Source organism: Vigna angularis, chromosome 9 (genome assembly GCF_016808095.1).
Source record: "Vigna angularis cultivar LongXiaoDou No.4 chromosome 9, ASM1680809v1, whole genome shotgun sequence".
Lineage (NCBI taxonomy): Eukaryota > Viridiplantae > Streptophyta > Magnoliopsida > Fabales > Fabaceae > Vigna > Vigna angularis.
In genome coordinates this window covers 760,539-784,876 of record NC_068978.1, presented here as the reverse complement: position 1 = coordinate 784,876, position 24,338 = coordinate 760,539, and the positions used below count along the sequence as shown (strand labels likewise).

At 32.3% G+C, this 24,338-nt stretch overlaps 6 protein-coding genes across 6 annotated transcripts; 5 read left to right on the top strand and 1 right to left on the bottom strand.

Moving 5' to 3' along the window:
- The first annotated feature begins 963 nt into the window (after positions 1-963).
- Positions 964-2,073, top strand: LOC108320580 (EPIDERMAL PATTERNING FACTOR-like protein 8). Its single transcript, XM_017552029.2, has 2 exons — positions 964-1,389; positions 1,687-2,073. The coding sequence occupies exons 1-2, from the start codon at positions 1,293-1,295 to the stop codon at positions 1,926-1,928; spliced, it is 339 nt and encodes a 112-aa protein (XP_017407518.1). The 5' UTR covers positions 964-1,292; the 3' UTR covers positions 1,929-2,073.
- Positions 2,074-3,064: 991 nt separating this feature from the next.
- Positions 3,065-8,425, top strand: LOC108320683 (uncharacterized). Its single transcript, XM_017552191.2, has 5 exons — positions 3,065-3,314; positions 4,273-4,422; positions 6,612-7,202; positions 7,361-7,533; positions 7,994-8,425. The coding sequence occupies exons 1-5, from the start codon at positions 3,177-3,179 to the stop codon at positions 8,166-8,168; spliced, it is 1,227 nt and encodes a 408-aa protein (XP_017407680.1). The 5' UTR covers positions 3,065-3,176; the 3' UTR covers positions 8,169-8,425.
- A 3,048-nt stretch (positions 8,426-11,473) lies between these two features.
- Positions 11,474-14,420, top strand: LOC108320674 (methyl-CpG-binding domain-containing protein 11). Its single transcript, XM_052868805.1, has 2 exons — positions 11,474-11,881; positions 13,350-14,420. Exons 1-2 carry the CDS (start codon positions 11,801-11,803, stop codon positions 14,148-14,150), a joined length of 882 nt encoding a protein of 293 aa, XP_052724765.1. The 5' UTR covers positions 11,474-11,800; the 3' UTR covers positions 14,151-14,420.
- Positions 14,421-15,705: 1,285 nt separating this feature from the next.
- Positions 15,706-17,527, top strand: LOC108320548 (glucan endo-1,3-beta-glucosidase 14). The gene is made up of 3 exons (XM_017551994.2): positions 15,706-15,812; positions 16,161-17,194; positions 17,287-17,527. The coding sequence occupies exons 1-3, from the start codon at positions 15,749-15,751 to the stop codon at positions 17,353-17,355; spliced, it is 1,167 nt and encodes a 388-aa protein (XP_017407483.1). The 5' UTR covers positions 15,706-15,748; the 3' UTR covers positions 17,356-17,527.
- Positions 17,528-19,465: 1,938 nt separating this feature from the next.
- On the top strand, positions 19,466-20,578 carry LOC108320573 (umecyanin-like). The gene is made up of 2 exons (XM_017552021.2): positions 19,466-19,722; positions 20,007-20,578. Exons 1-2 carry the CDS (start codon positions 19,548-19,550, stop codon positions 20,360-20,362), a joined length of 531 nt encoding a protein of 176 aa, XP_017407510.1. The 5' UTR covers positions 19,466-19,547; the 3' UTR covers positions 20,363-20,578.
- Positions 20,579-21,886: 1,308 nt separating this feature from the next.
- LOC108320520 (protein LURP-one-related 12) lies at positions 21,887-23,011 on the bottom strand. Its single transcript, XM_017551961.2, has 2 exons — positions 22,682-23,011; positions 21,887-22,534 (listed from the first exon to the last, which is right to left on the bottom strand). Exons 1-2 carry the CDS (start codon positions 22,904-22,906, stop codon positions 22,100-22,102), a joined length of 660 nt encoding a protein of 219 aa, XP_017407450.1. The 5' UTR covers positions 22,907-23,011; the 3' UTR covers positions 21,887-22,099.
- Positions 23,012-24,338: the final 1,327 nt, after the last annotated feature.

Sequence of the window (24,338 nt, the reverse complement as noted above, 5' to 3'; positions counted from 1 at the left end):
ATGAACTATGCTTGAATTCAAAATCAGCTGTATCATACCAAACTTATCTTGTGTAACTGGAGAATGCTACAGTTATTATCTCTTATGTTTACTTTTGTACAACATATAGCACATTATTTGCTTTCATTTCACTGCACCAATGAATTTGTAAAACTCAGGTAGAGTGCATTTCAAACAATCTAAGTGTGATCATGAGGCACTTTGAATCTAATACTTTTGAAACACAATATCATTTATTATTAATTTCAATTAACAAATAAAAGATGTACTGATAATAAAAGAAAGTAAAAAGCTGTGTGAGTCAGTGTTGGGCATAGTCAACAGTATACAGGAATATGGAAGTCAAATTTGAAAGTAAATAAATTCGTTTATGAATGTATGTCTTGGAAGGAAAAGACAAGAGTGATTCCACCGTTGCCATGCATCACTATTGAGCAATAGTCATAGCAGTTTCTTTCTTCGGGAAAGGGAGGTTGGTGTTTTCAAAAGTTGAATTTTCCTTGGTTTGTTTGTTCAAGACACTGAAAAAGTTGCTTCATGAGAGGAAGGTGTGGGGGTAAAAACTGAAAATAAATTCTACCCTTATCATATTAAGCAAAGTTTTCCATGTCAGCAGCAGCAGCAACAGTAAATCTCAACACCCTGTGTCAGATCTAGAAGGAAATAGGGCATACACCAGTGAGTTCCTGCTAGCACAGTTTCTTTTAAACCTAGGAATGTGTTTTACACATTATAACAAGCTTTTAATTAGCAGAGTTATAAAAACTAAGCATATTTAACTCTTCAATATCTTATTGTAAAGTTTATGTTATTATCATATTTATGTGTAGAAAGAAAGAAAGTATATTCATATAAAATGAAAATGAATGTGGGGTCAGGTAGGTAATTTAATGGATAACAGTAGAAGTTGTGCTGGAGAAGAGAAAGGGGAGGTCATATCATATTAGTTTTTGTTCATTTCACTCAGTCAATATTCATTGTGAATCCAAAATCTGTTCCCCAAATTCCCAAAAAGGCCAAAGCAAGTGACTCTCACTGTGTGATTTTGATTTTCATTGGTGAACAAGCCATGGAATCAGAGCACTGTCTCTACCATAGGAAACATCCCTCAACTTTGTCTATCACACTTCTATCTCTTATTTTCATGTATTCCAACACTAATATAATCTAAGTCACTTTCACTGCTTCTTCACCTCCTCATTCTTTCCTCAACACTTCTCCACTGTGACTATAATTGCATCAAAATCCAACACAGCACACGTCAAAGCTCTCTCCTAGACCAGTCACTGCTGATGGCTCCACCTGCTAGATCCTATCCTCTACATGGACTCAAACTTTCAATCACTGTGCTTTTCATCTTTTTCGTCTCCCTTCTACCTTCCAAATCTGGTAAAAACCCTCCACCACTCTCATACCCTATTTAACTGAATAACTGTTTCAACCTTCTGTTGGGTAGAGTAATTGCAAAATTCCAAATAACCATCTTTTTCACCAAAACACCTGATCTTCATATACACACACAGTTCCCCTTTTATGGGTTTGTTTCAAAATTTTAAATTTAGTCAGATTTCGATGTTCTTTTTCTGTGCTTGTTGTCTCTTTCTCTGTGTTCTAGCCATGTCTTTCTCAGTGCTCTAGGGCACCCTTGAGGTTTAATGAACAGTACCAATTGTTGTACATGTGCAGGTGGATCGCTGACGTTGGACACAAGAAAGGGTTTGGAGCAAAGTAAAATGGTAATAGGGTCAAAGCCTCCTGCTTGTGTGAACAAGTGCAAGAGTTGCAGGCCTTGCATGGCTACTCTGGTAGCTCCAAACCACCAGAAGAGGAAGAAGGGTTTCAGAGTTTTTTCTCGTGGGGATGATGATGATACTTATTATCTTCTTTCATGGAAATGCAAATGTGGTGATAAATTGTTTCAACCATAGAATTATTCATCTTAGTACTCTTAATTAGTTTTTTACCATTGACTTCTGTATATGTAACCAGAAAAAAGGCAAAAAAGATCAGAGAATCCATCTTCTGCTAGAGCCTCTTTTTGGCTATCTGTCATTTAGATCTTGAAAATTATTGGAGCTGCCAGTTGATCTTGTTTTTCATATATCACTCCTAATATAATTATATATTAATTATTTGTCTTTGCTTTGAGACCATTGTTTTATATACTTTATTTAATTTATAATCAGAACTAGCCAGAAAATAAAAGTAATGATTGTAGTAATATGATATATTTTTACATTTATTTCACATTCAATCCAATGATAAAATATTGATAGAGGTATAAACTTTTGTATCTTTTTAAAAGAAAAGAAAAAAAAAAGTAAAAATAAATAATATTAAATGAATGTAAAAGATTTATCTATCTCAAATAATATTTTTCTGGTGGAAAAGAAGAAAACATTGTTTTCTACTCTTAAATTTCTAATCCCTGATCAAAATAAACTAATAGTTTTTCTGACTTTCTAACCACAAACACAAGAAATAGGTTTAAGACATGAAAAGAATACAACTGGTACAAGGTCCTATCATGCTGTCTCATGTCCACACAGTTGAGGACCATAATGCACTGTACTTAGGATATGTCGAGAATAAATTTTTGAACTGGTTGAAGAGGAAAATATTTTTAAATTTAATTTATATAAGTTAAAAACAAATGTAAAAAAATCGGGTATTTATTTTATAAACTAATTTTAGATTATAAATATATTTTATTACTCTTTTTTATTTTTTATTCTATTTTAGATGACTGGGGTTCGTAAAAAAAACACCTCAGATAAAAAAAAGGAAGTTTTGTATAATAGTTAATTTTATTGCACTAAATAAATTTCCCTTGCAATATAAATGTTATTAAAAGGTTTGTTAAGAGAAATTAAAATAATACATCTTTTGATTTATTTTAGTATGTGGCATCTGCTTAGAAGTAGGATCCAATATTTGATGATGTAAATGGAGCCCAATCAACCCAGGCCCAGTTAATGATGTAAATGAAGCCCAATATTTGATCCAGTTGGTCGGAAAGTGAGCCCAATAATTCACCGTATAAGGGAACACTTTAATCAACTATGGATCATTCATTTTGGTTAAAATTGAAATGAAATGTGTCCGAATGAGTCTTGTCTCAGTCACCACCGCAAGTTCCTCCGAGCGCTTTCTCTATCGCACTATCTATCATTCTCATGCTTTCTCCTTCCCTCTGCACCGCCGATTTCAACCTCTTTCCTCCTCCGCCGTACTCCGTCGTCTTCCACCGTACCGCGCTACCTCCCCCGGTTCTCCGCTCCCACCTTCCGATAACAATTCAAGCAACCTTAAAGGTTTCATCCATCGAATCTGTTACTGTTTGATTATATGAGTTGGTTTTGTTTCGTGCTTCGATTTAGGATTTTTTTTTTTATAGTTCACGTTTATTACGGGGAATTTCCTTTCCCGTTACGTTCCGTGTCCAAGTACTAACTGTAGTAATTGCGTTTTCTTTTGTTCGAATTCTGAGGGGTAAACATTAATATGAAGTATAAGGAAGAGCTTAGTTAGGTCGGTGAGATGGATTTCTTTAGGAGCTAGTTTAATTTTTAACGGAAGATGGACGGTGCTCAATCAACGTAGTAATTTCATAGCTAGGGATGAACACGAACTTAGCTAGTCATGAATTGTTTAAGCTCCACATGTTAATTCATCAGTGAAATTCTTTTTTTCTTATAGCTCGACAAACAAGCCCAGTGCCTGACAATATGTTCTGCAAAATATAAAGTTTTCTATCGAGTATCTTTTGAAGGTGTTTGTTGTTTTCTTGGGGGCGGGGGCGGGCAGGTTTAAGAAAATCTGATTAGTTTTTGTACTTTTTGTGCATAAATATCTGTCTTTGACGCATGAAGTTATAATATTTGGAGTTTTGAAAGTTCGTAGTTAACCATCTAAATCGTCAAGTGCAAGAAACTAAAGTAGATAAGATATTGGAATTTGAAATAATCTGTTGTCTTCTGTAGCATTGAATTATGTTATAGATGGTTAGTTTGTCATGTTTCCCTTGTAAAAGCCACTTTATAATTGTCAACTGTACTTGTATTGCGTTTATCTTTATTCCACAGCAATATTTTAGTCTTGACTTTTTCTTCTTTGGTATATTTTCTCAATGCTATACTAGCCTGAGTTTTAATTGGATGAGGATGCTATATTTTTTGTATTTAAAATTTATCATATGCACAATTTCTATCATTATGTTTTGATTTGGTGTTAGATGCAGCTTTCGGTATTGAAAATACATTTTTTTTTCAGGAGCAGATGTTGGTGCATCTTTATCCAAAATTCAAGATAGGATACAGATATTCTTTGCTGTTCTTTTCTGGTTGTCTCTATTCTTTTGGGCTTCTGCCTGGGATGGGAGGAATAGACCAAACAAGGGATCAAGATTTAGATGATAAAATAGTAAGCATTTAATTTGTATATATGGAACATGTATCTTAGTGGAACAGAATTATACAGCAAAAGAAATAAATTATGCAACTGTGTCGAATAAGTATTATTCTGCATAAAGTTTTCGTGTGCTATGATTACTTCTGTCAGAAGTAGTTTATGAGTGATACTCTGATCTCCTTTTCCTTCTAAGTGCTTTATCACCTAAATGAAATATCCTCAAATTGAATGTCTTGAATCAACAGTGAAGTTTGGAGTTTATTTTTGACAGATGTAGTGGATGAAATTTAGTAATTTATTTGCAGTCTTTGCATTAAAAAAAATTCATGTATACTTGGTTGCATTTGGTCGTAATTTGCTATTGGATGGATAACGATTTATTCAACATATTGTTGTAATCCAAGGTTCAGTGTTTTAACATATATGTCTTTTAAGAGACTGTACTAAATACTGCGGTGTTTTGGTATAAGAATCTGTATAACTCGTGTTCTGTTTGACCTTGTGTAATTTGATGTTGGAGATTGTGTAAATCATAGTGTTTTGATGCTGTTTTTATGTTAACTAGAACCTTGACGGCGAGTTAAATCAAAATCTTTATAGCGTTGTCATTATTCTGAAAGACTGAAATTCTTAGAATATATGTGACCTTATAACTCCTTTTGCATTTTGAGTGATTGGTCTGTTTTTGTAGTCTTAAGCCTTTAATTCAAGTAAAATGTATTGTGGGGTCTCGCAGGTTATTACTTTTGCTATGCAATTCAGTTTAGACAAGAACCTTGAAGATGTTTAATTTAATGACTGTCTCTGCTCTTTACTGGAAGGACAAGTGGTTCCCTTCATAGTGAATGATGTCTTTCCATTCGGCTTAAACCATGATGCATGAAACCCAGAAAAATAGAATGAATGGCCTACTATCATTTTGAAACTTGGGATTTGTTTCAAGTTGTTTTCTTGTTTTTCTTGAGCCAGCAGGTATACTCTGTGGAAAGGAAGGGTCATTTTAGATTGAACATCATTCATTTATGGATGGACTAATCGTCGGTTTGATGTGTTCAAAGGAATTGATATTTTTGCACAGACCGTTGTTGCGTGTAATATGGTTTGCAATCTTTTACTTCTCATGAGCAACGATCGAATACGACATATTTTGTTCTGTTGCTTTCCAGACCGTAACACTGGATGAAAATGGAGATGAAAATTTGTTGTCGTTACCTAATAGGCCCAATTGCTTATAAATATCAATTTCCATTTAATAGAAAGCCTCAGATATCTTTCATGCTTGATATAATTATACTTGTCAAAGCATCAGTGAAGTTTCTAAGATTCAAATGAAATATTTAATATATTAAAAATTATACAGGACGTAAAGTGTTTAACCCCTTTACTTTTCATTGTTTTGGTTCATTCTTGTGAATTGTTTCTCAGAGTTTTAGGAAACAATCTCACATTTACAGAGGAATTAAACACGAAATTGTACCAATTACTAAATTGCTTTTTGACTCTGCCAATGGTGGTTGTATCAAGTAAATAACATAAAAGCAAAAGGAATTAGTCTTGACATCTGTTGCATACTTCAACACATATTTATATAACAGTTTTGGAATAACGCAGTTCACGGTTGAGGTTGTTTTTACCAAGTATATAAGCAAGATCATGACATCCCCTGTCGCTTCCACTTTCCAGTATGTAGTTTTAAAAGGTTGCTACATTATTAGCAAACGCCATACGGCGACAAAAAACGCCCATGGTGCCCAAAAGCAGGTGTTCATTCATGGTTGGTCTAAATTGGGAAGGTTCATTAGAGATGGCGATACAAAAGTAATCGGTGTCCGTTCAATTTTGCAACTTACAGTAAAACAAAAATGGCGACTAAGGTCCCCCCATTAACGTGTCTCTTCTGCATTGGTTGTAGTCTATCACTTGCATTCCCTTTTCCTAAATTTGTAACTCGGGATTGGACAACACATTCCTCTAAGTAATAATGTCCATTGTTAATTCTTATATAAACACTTGCTTCTTTCTTACATTCAATTCCATGTCTCACTCTAATAATAATCCCACGAATCACTTTGGTTTCTGCTTTTTCTCTTTCCTTTTGCAGTTGAGTACTTTTCTTTGACTTTTCAGTTCCTGGTTGTTTCAACTTGCACCATTTCGTTTCTATTTCTGTCCTCAACCATTTTCTTATTGTTTCCCTGTAGAAGATGTTACTTAGAAGTTCCTCCGCACCAATTCTAACTTCATTGGTACTCTATTCCAGAGACTCCTCCACTGAACCAGAAAACATTTTTCGGCTACCTAAAACAACATCAGCTTTAAGTCTAAACCAAATACCTGTAGAGATAGACCTTAAAAACTCAAGTCCTAAGAGAAAAAACCGTGTGCAACTTAGTAATAGTGTTCCCAAAAATCAACAGAGTATAAAAATCAAAGAAAGAGATGAAGTGAAAAGTCCTCAACAAAAGACTTATTACATGAAATCACAACCTTCCATTCAAGAACTCTTTTCGAGTTTGGATTTAGATAAGGGAGTAATGGATCATGAAGAAGAGTGTTGTGGGGGGAAGAAAGATGGTACCTTGCAGACTTCTGTGATGGGTGGTGGAATGGGGAGTGATGGTGGTTGTAATGGTAGTGGAAAAGGCTCAAATGGTGGACATGGAAGAGGGAAGAATTTCCATGAAGGAAATGATCGTGGTAGAGATAGGACAGATGCTTATTACCAGAACATGATTGAAGCAAACCCCGGTGATGCTCTTTTGCTGGGAAATTATGCAAAGTTTTTGAAAGAGGTAATTCAATTTGTTTGAGCAGCTTCTTGAGCTTCATCATGTTTTATTTCTCTAAAGATCGTGTACTTTGTTGATGCATAGAAATGGTAGGAAAATTATATGCTTCACCGACCTATCTATTTATCTGTTTATGGTTTTGATATTGTGTATGAAAATAGGTTTGTGAAGACTATCCTAAAGCAAAAGAGTATCTCGAAAGGGCTATTTTGGCTAATCCTGATGATGGTCTTGTTCTCTCCCTCTATGCGGACTTAATATGGCAAACAGAGAAAGATGCTGATCGAGCTGAAGGATATTTTGATCAAGCCATTAGAAGTGCCCCAAATGATTGGTACAATATATTATCCGCAATTCCTAGTTGATTATTGTTCTTGTTTACTTTTGTAATTGTTTAAAGTGTTGAGAATTTAAGTGTGAGTACAAATCTCAGTAGAACACCGTATAAAGACGAAAAACTCATTAATTCATTGTCTTAAGGTTTTGGATAAAGAGTGATGTCAATCTCTTATGCGGTTGGGCTCCAATCTTATTGGTATTGTATTTTCTCTTTAATAAACCCAAAGTAGTATCAAAGTTTGGCTCGTCTTGGTCATGGGCTCAGACGAATACAATGGTCTCTATATCAAAAGTATTCCAATGTTATATCTTATAATCACTTGATATTCTTGATATCCATGAAAATTGAACATTGTGCTTTGTGCTCAATTACTTTTCTCTGTGTATCCCAAATGAAAAAATGTTCTGCCTTTTCTTGTTCATGAAACTGATATATCAATCTTGATTGTTGGTAGCCATGTCGTAGCTTCATATGCTAACTTCCTTTGGGATGCTGAAGAAGAGGAAGATAAAGACTGCCAAAGTAAATCAGATGAAAATCAATCATATCCAACTGCTCTCTTTCTTGGAAGTAACCATCACCTTCGTATAACCGAAGCCTCAAAAGCTTTACCACTGTTTCTTAAATGAAGGTGATATTGCATGACAAATAAGTATGTTGCTCAAACAGCAGTAACTCATGCCCCTTTTGGAAGTGATTACTAGGAATGGTTGGTGTAATAGTAACGACTTGCCTACTGTGAATAGCTTTAGACCATAACAAGAGAAATCAACTTTTGATGCCTCTTGTGCTTGTAAGTAACAAGGCTTCATCAAATGTATGTTTTGAGAATATAATGTTATGCATGCAGACACTAAGGAGTACAGTGGTGCAACCTTTTTTTCAACATGAATCCATTGAGATAAAAGAGAAACATATATTTAAATTGTCTTCATGTTACTCTGATATAAAATTATTGAATAAATAAGAAGACTTTTAATATAGCAGAATCATTCTACTCTTCAATTGCTTCTAGCCGTAAAATTTATAACATTAAAATATTAGAATTTGAAGTGTGAATCTAAGTTTTACATTGAGTAAAAATAAAAATATAAAATATCGTATAAGATTAAAGATCCATTAACTAGTATCAATTCTTTATGTGATTGAGTTTAGATTTTATTGGTGTTGTATTCACAAAGGCTAAAGTGGCCATGCATGTACTTCTGTATAAGATTTTGAGAAATGAGGTCAGTTCAAGTTGGTCATTGTTTTAACAGAAAAAGAAAGGAGAAAGAAAATAAGTGGAGCATGTGCATGGAGCCATAGACAGCAACATGAGAAATAGTAGCTGCAGACATATATTCCAACAGATGAGAGTGGGGTTTGAGTAACATAAACCAACGGCTCCAAACGTAGAACTAGGGCCATGAAAGGTGAAGCAAATGGGTGTTTTGTCAGCTATAGTGTGTATGGGTTTGTTGTCTTTTTGACATGTCAGAGTCAGTGATAAGGTGGTAAGTGTTTTTGAGTTCGTCTTTTTCAAAGCGTTTGTCATTGTTCATGATACAGTTGATTTAAGGGTCGCTGTTATTTAGCCCCAACTTGCTTATTTCAATGTATGACCAGTGCCGCAGTACTCAAATTGGAATAGTTCGCATCTTTTTTAAGTACACTAATCATTGATTTCGTATTTGGACCCGTATATCTTAACAGTTTCTTTTTTACAATGGATTAAGTATCATTATTTTATTTTATTGGTTCGTATATTTGAAACGACTAGTCATAAAATACCACATAAACTCTTGTCAAAAAAAGTTGTTAAAAGAACATTTTTCTTCGTATTTTATCTTATGTTTAAACAAAGATATCTTTTATCTCAATTGTATGACTGTTAAGAAGACGTGAACTTTAATATTAACTCAACTTTACAAAATTATACTATAAATTGATCTAATTTTTAGTTGATGTGAAACTTTCAATAATGGATTCACTCGGAAAGACTAAGAATAACTTTAAATTTTTAGTTTGTTCTTATACAATATTTAAGGATTGGATGTTTAATAGGTAAAATCTAAAAAAATTTAAATACTTTTTTTATTTTTCAAAAATTCTTTTAGAAACAAAAATTGTGATAAATTTTCAAATTTCAAAATATACAACGTCTTAATTGTAATGTTTGATCATAAAGATGAATTTAAAATGGTAACAAATTTGAATTCTTCCATTCAAAATACCTAAATTTAGCGAAACTAATATTAATTCAAACAATATAATCAATCATTCACACTCCAAATACAATTTGCAATCCAAAAAATTTTCACTTTATCAATCTAGAATTCAAGCAATTCTCTCAAATAATTACATAAACAACATTACAATTCCTATAAACTTGATTTTCTTAAAACTAAATAGAATGACCAACAAAATTTCAAATATCAATTAATTTTCACTACCTATAAACATCTTGTTTGTTGAGAAACTCTACTAGTTGTGTCATCATGAATCCCTCCAAAAACAACATGCATGTAATAAATGAAGAAGAGATTTGAAATCCAAAGTGAATAAAGGTGAATAAGTTGGATTTGATCTCAATAATCTTGTGGCTTATACACTAGAAGAATAAAGGTGATGGATGATAGTCAAGAAAATTGAAAAAAATTATAAAAAATTTTAAAAAAAGAATATATGACTCACAATATCTTTATAGTGACATCATATTTTTTTTAACTGAATTTTCGATGGATTTTGTTTGTGTTTTTTTTTCTCAGCCTTTTTGTTTGCTCGCGGACTCAATCACTTTTAAATGGACCCGAAAAGATGGGCCTGATTTTCTTGTTTTTATTGGGTTGGTAACAAAATTGGTCGAGTTAGATATTATTACGTGAAAATAAAATATTTAATATTTAAGTGTATTTTTTCTTTTCTATTTTAAAAATTTTACATTTTCATAATTTGTAATTCATTCTCTCAATAAATTTTACTTTTTTAGCAGATCAGTGAATACATACAATTTATTATGTGGTACGAAATAAAAATTATACGCAAGTAACTTTATAAATAATGCGAATATGAATGTTCACAGTATATTAAAAGTGATTTTAAAACAATAAAATATATCATATCAAACTATAACCATATTTCTTGTTATTAAACTAATTAGAGTTTGTCGGGACTGGATTATTCATTGCGACAAGAAAAGCAAAAACGATTTTTTTATAGGCTAATATTAAATTGTACGTAAATTAAAAATATTAAGCATATTAAACCAAAGAATTTCCATAAATTAACCTGTACGGAAACTAATTTAATTTTTAGAAAAATTTCATTTTCAGAAATCTTTGAGGAAACTTACAAAAAAAGAGTGTCATGAAAAAAACTAAGGTGAGTGATATATAAGCAATTAGTTTTTTTTTATTTTTTATCGTAATTAAGATATTTGTATTTGTGTTATTTTTAATTTAATTTTACTAATTAGTTTAAAAAAAAAAAAAAATTTGGTAATGGTCGGTGGTTTCGGACTCGAAAAAAGAATTGATTTTGATTAAATGTTAATAACCGGGAGAAGAACGTTATCCAGATTTTTTATTATTTAAATGAAAAGAAAATTGCATAAAAGAAAGAAAGTGTCGGAAGAATTTGAATTTGAAATCGGAAGGTGATTGGTCGGTGAGTTTCGGACTCCAACCACACATTTAAATCTGGTTAACACAAAAGAGAAGAGAAGGTTATCCATAAACTCTAACTTTTCACGTGTGAGCAACACCTACCACTCTCCACATATTCAAATTTCAACCTTTTTTTTGTGTTTTACTTTTACCACACACCCATTCATTTTTTAATCCTTAAAACACCATTTTCATTTTGAAAATAAGAATATACTTCCAATTCATGCATAAAAATGCGTACTTTAATTTGAAATTGGTAAATGTAACAGTTCTTGAAGTTTGTGCTGGGACAAGTTTGATGACAGGCACGTGTCGATATGGAAGGTGAAGAAGATGAAATGCTGGAAATGGATAAGAATATTAATTAGAAAGGAGGTGTCTTTGGGGGGATTTGATTGGAGGGTGAGAGAGGAGGTTTGAGAGAGGTGGGTGAGTTTAGAAAAGCCCTTTCTGGAATTGAATTTGGTGACAGTTTGAGAGAGAAAGGGGAACAGAGAGAACCATATCCTAATTCGACGCTTTATGCATTCTTTTTTTTTTTGATTTTTTTGTTTGGTTGCAATTGGGTTAGCAGAGAATAGCAGGAAGTTGAGAAAGTGAGTGTGAGAAGAGGAATGGAGAGCGAACCGCAGAGTGCAGGAAAAGATGAGGTTTTATCGGTTGAGCTATCGGCCCCTTCTGCTTGGAAGAAACTGGTCTCTTCTCATTCTTCTCTTTCTTTCTCTCTCTAATTTATTTTAATTTATTTTCCCATTCCATGCTTTCATTTACTGTCTGTTTTTCCAATTTCCATGGTTTTTTGCTGTTACCGATGTTATAGTCTTATTACATGTTTTTGTAGTTTTTTTTTAGATTAAATGGTTGAATCAATTCGGTGCTTGTTTTTGTTTTAAGGGTTTCGGGAAAGAGATTACCTTGCGATGATGGTACCTTTTTTGAGAAAACAAAAATGGTTTTAATGTTTTTGTCGGGTAAGCGGTTGGAAGAATTCGGTGTGAATCTTTGTTTCTAGGGTTTTTCTGGAAAGGGATGACGTTGTCATGAAATGGTTCCTTTACGAGAAAGTCTCTGTTTTTATTTTTTGTAGTGTGAATTAGTTTTGTTTCTAGGGTTATCCGGGTGGGATTAATTTGGGATGATGGTAACTTTGTTGCAGAGGAAAAAATCTGGTGTTTTAGTTTTGTTTTGGTGTAATGGTTTGGATTTGGAAGAATCAGTGTCGAATTTTGCTTCTAGAGTTTTCGGGAAAGGGAGTGTAATAATGGTCTATTTCATTCAATTCAAATTCTCCTGTTAGTTTTTTCTTGTTGTAGTGCAAATGTTTTGAAGAATTCTGTGCTTAATCAGGATTTCATGGCTTTTCTCAAAGGGCTAACGTTGTCAAGACAGTTTATTTTGTTTTTTGGTTTTCTTAGTTTCATTATGTTGACACTGAGTTCAGTTCCTATTTCGTAGCGAAAGTTGTTCTTTTTAATTTCAATGCCATTGCAATCTGCTCCTTTCTTTCACTGTGATCCCTGCGCAAATTTCCTGAAAAATACTACAAGATTCTGGGCATCTCGCTGTAGAAAAAATCGAAGACAATGTCTCTTTTTATCTGGTACTATGTTGTGTTTCCATGGATTTATGTCTGTGCTTTTGCTTGCTACCTAGTGTCACCGCTTTAGTGTTTTTCGTTTTGTTATGTGATTCAGAAAATCTTGGTGTTGATTCTATTCCATTGCTGCACCATTCCTTCCTTATTAAATTCGTAGTTTCCGGATTCAGAAGTGCAATTTTCCTTGTCTGAGATATTTCAAAAAAATATGCCATGGAAACTCCTGAACTCTTTAGGAACATATTGGTTGATTTATTCTAGATCCTTATGTGAACAGAAGCTACTAATAAAAGGTGAATTTTGGAGATAACTATCAATAGCTTGTATAGGTATCTCATATTTCCATATCGGTTCATAATAGGATAAGGAAGCTACATGGAGTTGTTTTCACCAGCAGTGATTTATACAAAGGAGATAACTATCCTTATGCTTTTGCTTTTTTTTTGTGTGAAGCTATTATTATACAAAGATCTATGTAATGTAGATGTTTCTCTGTCGAACTCTGAAATTGATAAACCTTAACATGGAGATTGCGTTGTGATGCTTGCTTTGGTTCCACTCTGCAGTTCTTCCCTAAGAAAGTAGGAACACCAAGGAAAAGTGAGATTGTATTCGTAGCTCCTACTGGGGAAGAGATCACTTCCAAAAAGCAGCTGGAGCAGTACCTAAGGGCACATCCTGGGAATCCTGCCATCTCGGAGTTTGACTGGGGAACCGGTGAGACCCCTCGGCGATCGGCACGGATTAGCGAGAAGGTCAAATCGACTCCACCGGAGACCGAGCCTCCGCGGAAAAGATCCCGGAAATCATCAGGTTCTTCAAAGAAGGATAGCAAAGAAAACGAACCCGCAGCCGAAGAATCGAAACCAGATCCTGCTGAAACTGATAACAACAACGTAAAAAAGACTGATACAGAGGAGATTGATAACAGTAATGCCGAAGTGCAAAATGCAACAGCTGAAAAACCTGAGGGAGGAGAAGAAGCATTGGTAGAGTCAGAGGAGAAATTTGCAGGGGAAGCTTTAAATACTGAGGAGGTAACTGAAAAACCCCAAGAGAAGGAGGAGATCACTGAGAAGCCTGAGGAGCAGGAGGGCATTGAAAAACCCCAAGAGGTGGATGAGGCAGCAGGAACTGCATCAGGAAAAGAAAATGGCACAGTTGATGACAGGAAGCAAGACATAGCTGATAGTGTGATTCCTGATGCGAATGGAGGAGCTGAGAAAGTGAAGCTGAACCCAGATGTTGAGGAAAAGAACGGTATAACAGAAATCCCTGTAAGTGATGGAAAGAACAGCATTCAAGCTGAGGAGCAAGTAAATAAAATGGTTGACAACGGACAAGTTATCTGGAGCTGTGCTCAGTGAAAGTTCTTGTTCATCTTGTAGTGTAAAAGCTGTGCTTAAATGTATCTTACTGATATAGGTGGTGACTTTTGTAATGTTATGTGAGTTGCTGTAGTTGTTTTATGAGCTCCTGGATTATTGTAGTTCTGTACTATTTCTTCAGATTTCGTTGTATTTAGGATGAACATCAAACGCGTATCACTCCTAGACTAGATCTTTTGGGTTATGAACGATCGTTGTAGGCTTTTGGCACACATTTCTGTTAGGAATTAATTGTTTTTAACTGTTCCATTATTTCTTCACCTCTTTTCAGTAATCTTTTTCAGCTACAGATAGAAAGTGTTGATATCATATTTTCATTGTTTCCATGCTTGATTTGAATCTGTTTTAGCAAGTTGTGTTCAGTGTTCATAATTAAAATAGCCTCGTGCTTGGCGTGGGTAATCTGATAAACTTATGATAATAAAAATAAGTGATTTCTACACACAATTGCTTGTCTTATTCATTCTGATATTTGACAGAAAAGAGCATTTTGTTTGATAATAATAGCTTTTTGCATTTTCAATGTTCAATTATTTTTTATACAAAATGGGTGACTTATTGTAATAAATAATGTTTTAGGTCATTTTCGATACAATAGTCATTATTTAATATGTAAAATTTGAAATCTATGATGTGTATGTATTCTAGTGAAAGAAGGCTTTGATCACATAAAAATCTGAACTTTACGTCGGACCAGGATGATCTAGTACTAGATTCATGTCAGTGCGTCATCCACATCTGAATGTCCAAGGTTGTTGGAGGTTGGTTCCTTCACATAAAAGATAAAAAAAAAAATACCTTTTTACACACGTTAGTTCAGGAATATTTTAATCATTTAAAAAATTAACTTTTATATTTATAAAAAATTAAAAGAAAAATAGTAAATACAAAATATGTGTAAAATTTTGTTAAATATAAAAAAAATTATTTAAAACACCTAAACCTTTTACATTCATTTAATATTATCTTTTCTTATTTTTTTACTTTCTTCTTTTTTGAAAAAATACAAAAGTTTATATTTCAAATTCTGCATAAAATTTGTTACAAAGACTGGGTCAGATTAATTTAACTAATTAGTTTTACGAAAACGCTTCTTTAATTGTCAAAATTAGTTTTATTTTGTCAATGCAAAACTTGAATCAAAGAAATGACAGAGGAACGAAAGGTATCGATGATGATGATGAATTTACAGATCCTTCGTGTCTAGCTTGAAGCCTCTGCTGGCTACGCTGCAGACACATTCATGAGTTGATTAAAGTTGCAAAAAGGTATACTTTAAGGAGAGTTAAAGGGTGGTGAAAGGAAGAATATGTTCTAAGTCTCTGTAAACATCCTTGTTTTATATTTCAGTCATCTTTTGTTTAAGGCTAAGAATCTTATTCAGATATTTTGGTCATCATCTTTTGCCAAAAAGCTTCGAATCTTTAGCTTATGGCATTCCTGGAGGAAAAGTTTTGCATCACCGCCAGGTTTGCCTATCATTTCTTCACCAACCGTGTTACGTTATTGAATTACATATTACAGGGAACTCACAACATTGCTCATTCATTCTTAATATCCTCACACTACGACGGACCATGTTCTCTTACTCAACTTCCTTCTTTCTTTGCCTTATCTTCTTCTCTGTAACACTTTCTCACGGTCTGTGTTTTTCTCTTTCTCAACTCATCTTTAAGCTTTTCTTTTTCTTCTCAAAACTGAATTTCCCACTTCATTGTCGAGTTTGCAACTACATTTTTATGAGAATTTAACGTCTTTGCATATCAGTAACTATAAGAAAAATACCATTTTTAGAGTAGTTATTTTAAAAGTTGGTAAATTTAACGTGCTCATGTACTGCATAGATTATTTCCTGTTTGATACCATGCAAAAATGTTTGTTTTTGGTTAGCAGAGAGACCCTTTGCATGGTAATAAAGCTTGTGTTATTGTTTTTCAGTGGCATGGATTTTAAATTTTGACCATGTTTTGATGTTCTTGTGTGGTGCAGTTTTGGGGGATAAAGTATTTACTGGAACGTATGGAGTGAACTATGGTAGGATTGCAGACAATCTACCTTCTCCTCAGAGTGTGGTTACTCTTCTGAAAGCTTCAAAGATTAGGAACATCAGAATATATGATGCTGATCATCAAGTTCTGAGTGCCTTCAAAGGGTCAGGGATTGGAATTATCATTGGGCTACCAAATGAGTTTCTGAGAGACATAAGTCAGGGAGAGGATCGTGCCATGAACTGGATCAAAGAAAACGTTCAGCAATTTCTTCCAGGAACCAGAATTCGTGGCATTGCAGTGGGGAACGAAATACTAGGAGGAGGAGACATGGAGCTGTGGGAAGTTTTGCTTCCAGCAGCTAAAAATGTTTACACTGCACTTGCTAGGCTCAATCTGCAACATCAAATTCAGGTGTCAAGTCCACATTCCGAGGCTGTCTTCGCAAACTCCTACCCTCCATCTGCATGCACTTTCAGGGACGATGTTCTTCCTTTCATGAAACCCCTTTTGCAATTCTTCTCACAAATCGGCACTCCTTTCTACATAAACGCATACCCCTTCTTGGCCTACAAGAATGACCCTCAACACATTGACATAAACTATGCTCTCTTCAAGAAAAATCCAGGGATTTACGATGCCAAGACTAAGCTGCACTACGACAACATGTTCATGGCTCAAATCGATGCAGCTTATGCAGCCTTGGAGAAGGTTGGCTTCGACAAGATGGAAGTCATTGTTTCCGAGACCGGTTGGGCCTCTCGTGGTGATGACAATGAAGCTGGTGCAACCTTAAAAAATGCAAAGACTTACAACAAAAACTTGAAGAAGCTGTTGATGAAGAAAAAGGGTACCCCTTATAGGCCTAAGATGGTTGTGAGAGCTTATATTTTTGCTTTGTTTAACGAGAATTTGAAGCCTGGTCCAACGTCTGAGAGAAACTTTGGATTGTTCAAACCAGATGGTAGCATTGCTTATGATATAGGTTTCACAGGACTCACTTCATCAGCAACCTCCTCCTTTCTTTCCTTCAAGGTATGCTTGCTCTTACACTTTGTATTATTCATGAATTTTACCTATAATTTGTAGAAAGTGATGGTGATGATGCAGAAATTATGCATTTGCAGGGTGTTGGATCTTTGTATGTAATGGTTTCTGCAAGTTGTACGGCTTTTCTTCTTCTTGTAGCATTATAAGCAATCAGAAGATTGAATGTACAAGTGAACTCAATGATTCTTTGGATGTAACAATTTTCAGAACTCACGGAGCAATTCAAATTGTGGAAATTCTGAACTATAGATATCTGATTAACCTTTTTTATAAATATTCATCTTTATTATATGAACTCACCAACCAATATTAATGTTTTTTTTTTCCAATATTGTAGTAATTTTAAATCACCTATATATATATATATATATATATATATATATATATATATATATATATATATATATATATATATATATATATATATATATATATATATATATATATATATATATATCCTCATTTTTAATTTTATTTTTATTGTCTCTCAACATGTTTTTATACAATTATTTTTTTAAACAATGTTTTCTCCTATTTTATTTCAACTATTTTATTAAAAAATACAAGCGTATTATTTTTATTTTTCGTATAATTTATCCTATTAAGTCAGAATAACACAAGTAGAGATATCACACTCGAAATTTGAAATTTTCAACATTTGGGATATTCGTATAAAATGCTCGAGGATTTGACTGGGTTCTTCCTATGAAATCTACCTTTATTTCGGGCGTTTGAAAATTTTTAAATAAATAAAATAGGATATCATAATAATTTAATGAAAAAGAGTAAAAGAAACATAAATAGAGTGTGTTAAAATATCAATTTTTTTTTTTTTTAAAAAAATTATCCTAGCAGTGTAATTATAGTTGATTTGCACTTAAATTATCAAAACATTAATTGAAGCAATATAGATCGTTAATTGCATTGGGTTTGAATTTGAAAAAATAACTCTGTACAAAATCTAGATTGGATAATAAAAAGGAAAAAAATATATCACTTTTTAACTTATTTATTTATATATTATATTTACCCAAAATAATTATTTTCTAAATACATTATATTATTGTAATGACTAGTGTTAATCCTGTAGAACTACATGTTGATGAAGTTATAATCACTGAATTAATATACTGCATATAACTATAACTATTTTCCAGATTATACATTCAAAGTTATACACCTTGACGAAATTCATTAAAAATGTATAAAGTTTACTGTCATAAAAAGAAATTAGAGTTAATTATAAAAGATAATCTTGTTATTTTATACATCTTGCTTAATGTTATTAATTATGTGAAAGCATACTTTCATTTTCAATTAAATGCAACAGAGAGAAAAAATGAGAACAACAAATAAATGTTGGTGGTTGGTACGTGAAGACTTTGAACTATTGCGTAACGAGGAAGTCCGAAAGAGTGGCGTCTCCACCGGTGCGGCTAACACCAACCCACAAGCTAAACATATAATTTTAATTTTTCATCATATAATTTTTGAACCAAAAGAAAAACTTTTTTTTCTATTAAATTTGATAGGAAATAAAATAAAATAAAATGATTAAAAATATTATAATCCAATTAAATAAAAGAGGTTTTATAAGTAATTATTTCGTTAAGTAACTTAAAATCATTTGAAATACAATTATATTTAAAATCAAGCATGAGGTGTTAAATGTTATGGATTGTTCAAATTTCAATTATGATGGAAACTTATTCCCTTTATTTAGATTTTATTATTAAAATAAAAATAAAATTATTGTAGAGATGACTTTTTTTCATCTTAAAATTTATTATTTGTTAAATTTATTATATATATATATATATATATTATTAAAAAATAAATTTTAAGTTTAACTATAGTAGGCAAAATAATATATATAATAAATAATAAATATTTTGATAATGATAAAATATTATACTCAACAAACAAGAAATTTATTAAATTTTGTGTCATATTAAAGATTAAATTTTAAACCGAATTCAATCGTATAAAAAATTTATTTATAACTTGAAATTTGTAATCATTTGTATATCTCAAATTGGTTTTATTTTGAATTGATGTAAGATTTCACGCCAAAACTTTTGATTTTGTAATATCCAAATTTTGTAAATTGAATTAGTCATTATGTATAAGAAACTAAATACTTTTTCTTTGTTTGGAGTCTATCAAAGTCAAGTTTACAATTTCCTCTGTAACTTTGGTTTCTTCCTCTATTTATAGCTTGGCTCTCCACTCAAAACACTTCAACCAAAAACAGAACCAACTTTGTCATTGTTATATATCTTCACTACACTTTACACCAACAAAAACATATTTTGCAAGAATTTTGAACACGAACATCATGGTTAGTTCGCTCTGTCTTAGTTTAATGGTGACAGTTTTAATGTTTGTACAGTATTCAGAGGCACAAAGAGTGTTCAATGTTGGAGACGGCACGGGCTGGACAACCCCACAAGATTCCTCCACATACCAATCTTGGGTTTCTGACAAAACTTTTGCAGTCGGAGATATTCTACGTAAGTCTTCGATTCATACCATGATTTTACCTTAATTATCTTTCGGAAAAGTCTCACGTGTACTGTAAATCCAATTTATAGTTTATAAATAAATGCAATCTTCATCTTACTAACTAGTTTTGTAAAGTTAAATTAGATTTAAAATTTACTTTATAATTAAAGTTTATCCTAACAATATTTATTATTTATTGAACATGTTATTCTACTAATATAACACTTTCCAATAAAAATATCTAATCTCATGCTTTACACTTCTAACAGAATAATTTGTTTTTCTTTTTAAGACTTCGATTTTCAGACATCACATAACGTGGTTGAAGTGCCGGAAGAATCCTACACTTCGTGCACTTCAGCTAATTCTATACGTACATATACAACGGGTCCGGTCAACGTTACCCTTGACACAGCCGGTCAACATTACTACATCTGTAGCATCGGTCAACACTGTACACGTGGACAAAGGTTAGCCGTCAATGTCTCCAGCTCCGGTTTGCCACCTTCCACCGCCGTTTCACCGGGTGCCAACACCACTCCGCCACCACCACCTTCATCTCCGGCAGCCACTTTTTCCCCTGCTTCCGTTGCCTTCTTTCTCTTCTTATCCTCATTTATTGTAGTGCTTTTTGGACATCATGCTTGAAGTGTTCAATCTGATTTATGAGTGTGACCTACTAATAATTATATGTTTCCTATGTTGTAGTTGTAGCATTCATGCTTATAGTTTGATCAATAAAAAACTTTTATGGTTTCTAAATTAGGTCAAAAGTAATGGTTGATGTAATTTGCATTTGCTACAAGCAAACTTTAGATAAATTATATGCTAAATTAGTCAAAAGTTTGATTTAATTTTGGTGGTTTACAAATGTTTGTCACAGCTTTTTGGGTCTATTTAATTAAGCCATTTAATCTTACTGAATAATTATTTTTCTGTAGATATTATAGGAATTGAATGATGTTCATATACTTTGTAAATTATAGTTATAAGTTATTTTGAGAAATTATTGAAATAGATTAATATAGCTTGTTGATTAAATCAATTCTACGCGGTTTAGGAAGAAATTTTGTAACTGCATTAAATGAGTTTTATTTTTGTAGAGTAACGCCATTAAGTTTTAAAACTCTTTTTTTTTCGTTAGATAATAAGTCCTTTCATGACTTTATTTTAAAGTTATTTAAATAAAATTTATAACAATTGATGTGACTGATTCTTAAATTTAAGAAACCAAAATTTATTTTAAATAAAAAAGAAAATGAATCAACTCGAGGAAAAAATTTTACTGCGTGTTTGGGCTACAAGCCCACCATGACTCGTTTTTTATTTTATAGCCCAACAGAAAATCTAGCTATGAACATTCTGTACATATAAAAGTTAAAACTAAATTTTCTATAAGCTTCAAGATCTTTGTTTGTCCAGATATTAATAAAGTCATATCTATATACTCTTATATTAATTATTATAAGTGAAGCAACATCAAATCTCAAAATAGTAAATTTAGTTAACTAAATTTTTATAGCTTTGATTTTTTTTAATATTTATTGTACTCAAATCTATCATCCCTAATGACTCCAATAATACCTATGAATTCTTTGATTATGTTTATAAAGTTTCTTTTTTTAATTCTTTTCTATACAGAGACAAAGTTTTGATATATTTTGTCTTCTTTGTTCACTTATAAGTCATGATTTTATTATTATTTTTTTTACGAAGTAGACTTTTATTATTTTTAATAATTTTCTCTATAGGATATATCTTTTTGTTTTTATTTTCTTTCAAGTTCACATTTATCTCTTGTAATGATAATTTTGGCGGGCCATTAATATCTTTAATAATTATAACAATAATAATTTTTAATTATTTTATGTCTTTTTAAGTACAATCGTGTCATCAAATATAATAGGAGACTTGTCATAATCATGATAATTTATTTGACCTATACTTTTTACAAGAAAATATCAATAGATTTCCTATACATCAATATCAATTTCTGTCTCTTTGCTAATTTAAAACCTTTAAATATTAATAAATAGACATTTTGTTACCACGCTACCTGAAATTAGATTTTATTTTCTTACCATAATCTAAACATTATTTTTATGTATTTTTTCTTAAAAATAAAATGCAACGCACAAAGAGTTGTGTATACAATTTTAAACACTCGTAGCGTACATTTCTTAATTTTTAATTATTTTATTAAAATGGTAATTGTGAGAAATAACAAGGGAAATTAGGATCAGTTCTTCCTTGTGTTCTTTGCAAATGACAATGTACTACATTGCCAAGTGATTTCATCCACAACATTATCATTATTATTTAAAAAAAAAACGTTTCTAATATGAGTGAGTATAACGTCAGCATCAGAATAAACACGCATTTCTCTCAAACTGGAAGAGGTGAAACCAGTCCCGGATCCTCTGCGGCAGAGCGCACCACAGGCTCTTCCATTCTATCGTCAAAGTAATTCTCACCGTTCATCTCATCAAGCACCAACACCAATCCCATGGCGAAGGCCGCATCAAAACCAGGCTTCACGCAAAGCCAAAACACTTCCTTCCCCAGCATAACGCTAGTGGTGGGGTCCACCTTGCGACGAATCTCGGCCACCGTTTCCTTCCCCGCATTCAAAACCTTGCACCACCGCTGCCGGAAACACCCTTCGATCAGGTACTCCACACCAGCCCTATCGTACACCTCTACCGCCACGCTCGTCCGCGACCGTCCGATGATCGACGATCTCTTCACGCTGAAAACGGCTCTCTCTCCCTCCCTTCTCTCCCCTCTGAACCCTTCCCACCGCTGATGAAGACTCGGCTTCTGCCGAATCAATTAGAAACGTTTCAGTTGTAAATAAAAGAATAAAAAACAGAGAAACACTGAATCGGTGATCTGAGAATTAGAGCATAAACATGTGATCGACCTGCTAGAAAGCAAAAAAAAAAAAAAAAAAGGTTGTAATTGTACCTTCCGGCGCAGAGTAAGAAGAGAACGGCCATTGGGATCCATGAGAACAAGCTCGTCTTTGTCACGTGACCGTGGACCATAGGAGTCGAAGCGGAAAACGAGTTGACCCTTGGAATCGTAGACAGCGAAGCCATCACCGTTGAAGAAGAGAGAGGTTTTAAGCACTGTGAGGTACCTCTCTTCATTGGCAACGTAGCCTTCTTGCATCACCAATTCCTCTCCCATTCTTCTCTCTCTTCAGAATTTCAGAATGTGCGACAACGGAGAATGGAGAATGGAGAAGAAGACCATGTTCCTTTCACTTTTTCACTCTCATCTATATATATATATATAGTCGGAAAGCAGAATTGAGTTGCAATGGAAAAGGAAAGGTATCAATGAACCATACTCGTGTTTTTGTTGTTTTCTTCTTTTCAGTAATTACCACTGCTTCTTATTTTATTTTATTTTATCCCTGCAAGGTTTCATTTTTTCTACTATCTCATCATAAACCAATGACTATGTATCTATAGTTATATATAAAGAAATATATATGTATTATTTTAGTTTTTTAATTTTATCTTTTTAATTATTGTTTTTAAATTTAAATAATCATTTATAATAATAAAAAATTATTTTTCAGTTTTATTATTTTAGTAATTATTATTTTTAATTCAAATAATTACTATAATAAAAGAATTATTTTTTTATTAACTAATTTTTATTTATAATTATATTTACAATTATATAATTTTTTATTTTTTCAATTTTACTCTTTTTATTACTACTACTAAAATTTTAATGCTTAAAAAATTAATATTTATTTACACTAATCTTACGTAATCATGATCTCAAACACATTGATTAAGAGATAAATTACAAATTGCCATTTGAAAGTGAAGACCATTATTAATAATTTTAACCAATTGTAATTACTTGATATTTATTAAAGTAGTTATAATATCACTGTAAAAGTTACTACTTAAATCAAATACGATCACATGTACCATTTTCTTTTATGTAGTAAACACAGAAGCCAGAGTAGCTATCTTTATCATACTCATATTATATAGTCTATTATGCCCCACGTGTTCGTATAATCTTAGTATTCCATTGTATTATATATATACATATATACATAATATATATATATATATATATATATATATATATAATTGTTTATATTATTTATATGCTCCCATTCTTCTTCCAGGCATAAAGGTGTTATGATACTATCTAAGTTGCTTTTGACCTCACGCCTTTAAAGAAAGCGTTTTTTGAAAAACTATGTTGTCGGTGTAACCTAATTAATTGCATTTTAATTATAATATCCTAAAAATGAAATAAAGATTAGTTAAAATGTCCAAGTGATAGATGACAAACATAATAAAATGGACGTTAAGAAGTTACAGAAATTTGGACGTTACTATTAATAGTTTAATTTATTAGACAAAGAAATATGGTAACTTTTTTTATTACACAAACAATTTATGATGTTGGAACTTTGTAATTTTAGGATAAAATACGAAGATAGATGAAATTAAAAGTAATTTGTGTACTTCAACCTTATACAAATTCTACTGTCCAACTTTCTAAACAATTTTTGTTATTAACTGTATTTTAATTGCTTTAAAAAGTATGTTTTGATTTATGAGAAGAGTTTGGTTTACTTTGTTTT

Excerpts from the sequence above, each read along its gene's own strand:
- LOC108320674 (XM_052868805.1), top strand. The coding sequence starts at position 11,801 with ATGGAGAGCGAACCGCAGAGTGCAGGAAAAGATGAGGTTTTATCGGTT. Across the intron at positions 11,882-13,349 it reads CTTCTGCTTGGAAGAAACTG|TTCTTCCCTAAGAAAGTAGG; the intron begins GTCTCTTCTCAT and ends TCCACTCTGCAG.
- LOC108320573 (XM_017552021.2), top strand. The coding sequence starts at position 19,548 with ATGGTTAGTTCGCTCTGTCTTAGTTTAATGGTGACAGTTTTAATGTTT. Across the intron at positions 19,723-20,006 it reads TGCAGTCGGAGATATTCTAC|ACTTCGATTTTCAGACATCA; the intron begins GTAAGTCTTCGA and ends TTTCTTTTTAAG.
- LOC108320580 (XM_017552029.2), top strand. The coding sequence starts at position 1,293 with ATGGCTCCACCTGCTAGATCCTATCCTCTACATGGACTCAAACTTTCA. Across the intron at positions 1,390-1,686 it reads CCTTCTACCTTCCAAATCTG|GTGGATCGCTGACGTTGGAC; the intron begins GTAAAAACCCTC and ends GTACATGTGCAG.
- LOC108320548 (XM_017551994.2), top strand. The coding sequence starts at position 15,749 with ATGTTCTCTTACTCAACTTCCTTCTTTCTTTGCCTTATCTTCTTCTCT. Across the intron at positions 15,813-16,160 it reads CTCTGTAACACTTTCTCACG|TTTTGGGGGATAAAGTATTT; the intron begins GTCTGTGTTTTT and ends TGTGTGGTGCAG. Across the intron at positions 17,195-17,286 it reads CCTCCTTTCTTTCCTTCAAG|GGTGTTGGATCTTTGTATGT; the intron begins GTATGCTTGCTC and ends ATGCATTTGCAG.
- LOC108320683 (XM_017552191.2), top strand. The coding sequence starts at position 3,177 with ATGCTTTCTCCTTCCCTCTGCACCGCCGATTTCAACCTCTTTCCTCCT. Across the intron at positions 3,315-4,272 it reads CAATTCAAGCAACCTTAAAG|GAGCAGATGTTGGTGCATCT; the intron begins GTTTCATCCATC and ends TTTTTTTTTCAG. Across the intron at positions 4,423-6,611 it reads AAGATTTAGATGATAAAATA|AAGATGTTACTTAGAAGTTC; the intron begins GTAAGCATTTAA and ends GTTTCCCTGTAG.
- LOC108320520 (XM_017551961.2), bottom strand. The coding sequence starts at position 22,906 with ATGGGAGAGGAATTGGTGATGCAAGAAGGCTACGTTGCCAATGAAGAG. Across the intron at positions 22,535-22,681 it reads TTCTTACTCTGCGCCGGAAG|AAGCCGAGTCTTCATCAGCG; the intron begins GTACAATTACAA and ends TTGATTCGGCAG.